At 36.3% G+C, this 5,274-nt stretch overlaps 1 protein-coding gene across 1 annotated transcript in view; it reads right to left on the bottom strand.

Annotated features, from left to right (window-relative positions):
- LOC106773233 (WAT1-related protein At4g30420-like) overlaps nucleotides 1-5,184 on the bottom strand; it is a 7,659-nt gene extending 2,475 nt beyond the window's left edge. The window contains exons 1-4 of the mRNA XM_022785888.1: nucleotides 4,937-5,184; nucleotides 4,795-4,863; nucleotides 4,379-4,495; nucleotides 4,047-4,281 (exon numbers count right to left, since the gene is read on the bottom strand). Of these exons, the coding sequence (XP_022641609.1) occupies nucleotides 4,047-4,281; nucleotides 4,379-4,495; nucleotides 4,795-4,863; nucleotides 4,937-5,115 (600 nt within the window). The 5' untranslated portion in view covers nucleotides 5,116-5,184. The remainder of the gene's footprint in view (nucleotides 1-4,046; nucleotides 4,282-4,378; nucleotides 4,496-4,794; nucleotides 4,864-4,936) is intronic.
- Between the last annotated feature and the right edge of the window lie 90 nt (nucleotides 5,185-5,274).

Here is a 5,274-nt window from a genome sequence, read left to right as displayed (position 1 = left end):
ACCTTAGAATAAGTCTACATTAGGTTAATTGACCATTTTTGACCTTAAAACTTCACTTTTTAGGTCAAATTTTGCTTTTGTTCTTATTTTCTAAGAGTGACTTCATTTTTATGTTTCTTTGATCTTTNAAATGTTGTCTACATGGTTATTTTACATTTTGAATATCTACTTCAATACAGATTTCATTCTTACCACATTTTGCCTATTTAACTTANTATTTTTAGGTTCTACTTTATCATATTTGTACTTTNATTTACTTTTTGTAGTGTCGGTTTTCTATTAGGTAGGTATAACCGTTCTAAACTTGTTAGGATAGTTTAAGTTCATAGTTGTTAGGACAATTTAAGCATCTATTCAGTTAAGCATACAAAGTGAGATGCCATAGAACAAAGTACAACCTCTCTTTCACTCCATTTTCATTGCTCTCACTAGTTTTCTTTGTAACTGTATTTGTTTGACCAAGCATTACACTCACTCTCACAAAGCAACTCTCCCTCTCACACATGCCCTTCCAACTAATCACTGAACATACAACTACCACAGACACTCAATATACTATCCACCATTAATAGAATATCATCATCAAAAAGCAACACATTTGTGCATCGTTAACATCTCCATTTATGCCAAAATTGTCACAAACACTTTTCATACCGGTCTATAAGGTTTTGAACATAATTCTATAAGTACCCTCCCCTACCATTTCGTGCATATTTTATAAATCATGAATGTTATCATCAGTGCTTAAAACAAAAACCAAAGTCACAGAATCATACACCAACAAAATACTATCCACTAAACAACGAGCTTCACAACATGATTCAAACATTAGGAGACAATGAATCACACAAACCAAACCTGTCTAGAAAATGTGGCAACCGAGCACTACACAGCAGCCAACCCAACTTCACGGCAAAGCCCTCCTAACTCCAAGCTCCACGAACCACCACCCCTGCCGCAACACCCAGCCACCCAACCCGCAAACCAGCCACCAACGAACCGCCGTCAGCGTCCGCAACAGCAACCTCTTGAAACTAGCTTAGGACGACCAACCTTGCGCTAACAGAAGACAATATGAACGAAGAGAGAACAACCACCAACCTCGCCGCTAGCGTCCGCACCACCACGTTGTTCAAACCGAAGAGCACAATGGAGGATTGGGGAATGAGGGTTTGTAGAGAAATCGTATACCGGAGATTTGGGAACAACGATTGCAATGGAGGATTAGGGAACTATTTTTGCGAAATGGAGTTAGAGGGCAATTGCAGAGATGGCTTCTCTGTCTTGGGCAAGAACTGTTTTTGCGAAATGGGGGAGCAAAAACCCAATTTTAATTCATCGAACCACTTACCGAGGGGCAAATAAAGTCCTTCGGTAAAGCCTTCGGAAAACTGAATTTACCGAGGGCCTCGAAGCCTTCNGTAAAAAGCCCTCGATAATTTGCATTTTTCCTGTAGTGCCCTTAAGTATCACTGATTTTTGGTTTTAGTCCCTGCTCAAAACATTGATGGCTTTTACTCCTCATAGTATTGAAAAATATAATATTAGTCCTTAAAATTGGACGACGTCAACTTTTTGTTGACTTGGCAAACGGCGAGGCCATCTTCCAATTTAATTATCTACCACGTTGCTTGTTTAATTTGTGGAACGATATTAAGTGATTTGTCTTTTGCCCTTTCAAGTTCAGATCTATGAATTGTTGTATCTGTTTATTGGCCTGTAACCTGAAATACCCACCCCTAAGAGCACTCAAGAACTCGCTTATTCTTTTCCTCTAATCCTGAAGAGGATTTGGTGTCTCGGATTTCCCTCTAATGCAGTAAGAAGAAGGAAGAGAGTGGTGAAAAAGGAGACCGTGATTGAGGAAGAGAATGACCCATCGGCGGCTGGCGGTGGCTGGTTTGGCCAACGATGAAGGACGTCGATGCGATGTCCAGCGACGACCAACGGCGCTGGTGGTGCCCTAGTTGTATATTCTGTTGCAGACAGGGGAGGAAAAAGAAGCTGCAGCAGCCATGTAGTGTGTGAGAGAGAAAAATGGTTGCTTTTTTCAGAATTGAGTATGGAATTGAAAGTGAAGTGACACCTATTGTTATTCCTATAGAGTTACTTAGCAGGAAAAGGTTCCTTTGCTTGGAAACACTTCTAGATGGTACTCTCACTTCCAGAGGATACCCTAGCTCTAGGGTTTGAAGTGTGGATGATGAAATAGAACCCCTAACTTTCTGCTGAAGAGCCTTGGGCCTTGGTTCTTGGGGGGCTACCGATAACAATGTCACCCTAAGCACCCCAATAGTTGTTGCTAACACTTTTACATTAAGTGGCAGTTCAACTGAGATGACAAAGAAGAAACTCGCTTTGCCCCAACTGAGATGACGAAGAAGAACCCAGCTTTGCCCTCACTGAGATGATGAGGAAGAACTCTGCTTTCGTAATCTGATTTCAATCACTAACATAGTGTCAATCACTTAATCTCATTCCACAAATTAAACAACCAACGTGGCAGATAATTAAGATGGAAGTTGGCCTCGCTGTTTGCCAGATCAACAAAAAGTTGACGCCGTCCATTTTTAAAGACTAATATTACATGTTTCAATACTATGAGGACTAAAAGCCATCAATGTTTTGAGTAGGGACTAAAACCAAAAATCAGTGGTACTTAAGGGACGAAAAACATATTTAACCTATTTTTTTAGGCTTAATCAAACAATTTAGATAAATTTAAATATTAATCAAATCAATGCATAGATGAAAGAGAAAATTAATATTCATAAAAATTGAATTTAAGATCTAATAATTATGCATCTATATTCAAATAAAAAAGAAACTAAAATGGCATTCTACAAAATAAGGAGAAAGAATTTGTGATATTTAGCATCAATCTTATTAAAAAAAAATTGAAGAAAAATATTTTTTGACACACCTAAATTTTTTAGATTCATTTGACACTATCCTTACTTTATAATCTCTCTTTTCTTGAAAAAATACAAAATTTTACACCTTTATGACTATTTTACCCTTATACTTTGTGTCAAATGAATATAAAAGTGTGTCATGGTACCATTACTCAACAATGATGAAATGGAAGAGAAAATTAGTAAATATTCATAAAAATTGAATTCAAGATATAATAAATATGCATCTATATTCAAGATAAAAAAAACTGAAATGGCATTCTACAATTTAAGGAGAAAGAACTGATGATATTTAACATCAATCTTATTACAAAAAAAAAAAAAGAAAGTGGTAGAAATTTGCTTAATTTAATTATGTGAAGGAGCATGAGGAGATAGAAGGGGTTCTTCCAGATTGGTTTTAGAAGATGCTATGGATATTTTGACTTCCTCTGTGTGATTAAGCATTGATTCTGAATCTGTCTTAACATTCACAACCACAACTTCTTCAGCTTTACCCCAAAGCACAATATACAACCCAATTATCACTGCTATTGAACCAATCAAGCTTACATACACAGAAAAAGTGCATCAATTAGTTACAATATAATATACATTTTAACATATAAAGTGACAAGTTATAACTATTACCTTCCGAAGTATACTTGCTCATGTAGTAAAAAAGGAGCCAATATGGTGACAATGACTGCATTAAGAGGATGGAACGTTGCACTGAAAAGAGGACCTACGAGTGAGATGCACCATGCTTGGATAAAGAATGTTACTGCAGATCCCATAACTCCCTACATGCATTAATTAATCATCTTATTTATCATATCTTTTCTTTCTAATGTAAAATTAATCATCCACACTTACTGTATATATAGCAGAACCAAATTCAAGTAGAGAATTAATCTTCCATGCAAGTGGATCTTGTTCCAACACTAATGCCACTATCGTTGATTGCAGTGTTGCCATAAAACACATCCATGCTGAAAAGGACAAGGCATCTGGGTGGCTTTTAGAGGCTGGAACCTGAACACCAGATCATACGTTGTATCAAAAAAATACAACTTGAACTAGATATATAGAATACATGAATCTTGAACAATATGTTATCAATGTATAAAACTTGAAACGGTAAAAACGTACCATCAAAATGAGCCAGATTGACCAAGAAAAGCAGGATAGAGTGAGAAACAGACAGCCCAAGACCCAAGAAGCAGCTTCTGATGAGACCATGGTGATGGATTTTGATGGCAGGTTTTCTGCATTTAGAAGCTTTGGACCCTTTAACAAAGCTATGGACACTGCTCCACTCACACATATCACTGTTCCTACTATCTTCGCTATAGATCTCCAGCTTCCAATGTTCACTTTCTCCATTCTGGTTTTCCATGTTAATTTTCAAAGTCAGAGAATAACACGTAAGAAGACTATGCATTGCATGATTTCAAAGTGGATTCTAAGCATTCATTAATTACCCTGCACAAGCTGCTATCACAAATGTTACTGCTGGAACAAGATTCCCAAATGCACTTGCCACCGCAGAATTTGTCAGGTATAAACCCTCGCTAAACAGATTTTGAGTCAAGACAATTCTGCAACAATATACCATTAGGATCAGTACATTGTATGTGTTTATTGTTAAAAGATGGACTTTAAGTCTAACTCAACTCCAAAACAGACTTATAAGATGAACTTTTTGATTATTTATATATTTTAAATTAATTTTATCTTTAATTAATGTAGGACTTTCAACACATCACTTCACGTCGAAGTATACAATATGTCATCCAACAAATATCTTAGAATGAACTCTCAATTGGTTCTGATAACACGTTAAAGAGTAGATTTTAAGTATATCTTTTATGGTATGAAGTTAAGAAAGGAAACAAACCCTATGAAAGAGACAAAGAATATCCATGAGAAACTCTTCAAGTTCAAGCAATAGGAGCGAGAGTTTCTGCTGTGAAAGGAAAAAAGAAAACATGAGATAAATTCAAAGGGGGTGAAAAAGAGAGAGAGATGAAGATGAATACCGTGAGAAATAAGCTATTGGAGCCATTACAATGGTTGCAAGAACATGGCGATAGACCACAAAGACCCTTGGACTCATTCCTGCTGAGAAAACAAGTCTTGTGCTGAGACTAACTCCTGCATAAATGAACTGATTCAACACCATAACTATTATTGGCAGATACGACCTTAACCATCCCATTTCTTAGCTATTAAGAACTTAATTAGTGATAATGGAGATTACAAAAAAGTTCTAGTTCTATGATTTCAATGCATGTAGGGTTTATATATACTCAACTTCTACATCTCAGACTTCTTTAACATCATGTGAACCTATATATATATATATATATATATATAT

This window comes from Vigna radiata, chromosome 9, assembly GCF_000741045.1.
Source record: "Vigna radiata var. radiata cultivar VC1973A chromosome 9, Vradiata_ver6, whole genome shotgun sequence".
Classification (NCBI taxonomy): Eukaryota; Viridiplantae; Streptophyta; class Magnoliopsida; order Fabales; family Fabaceae; genus Vigna; species Vigna radiata.
Note: the sequence above shows the minus strand (reverse complement) of the source record. Positions and strands in the feature narration are given on the sequence as shown.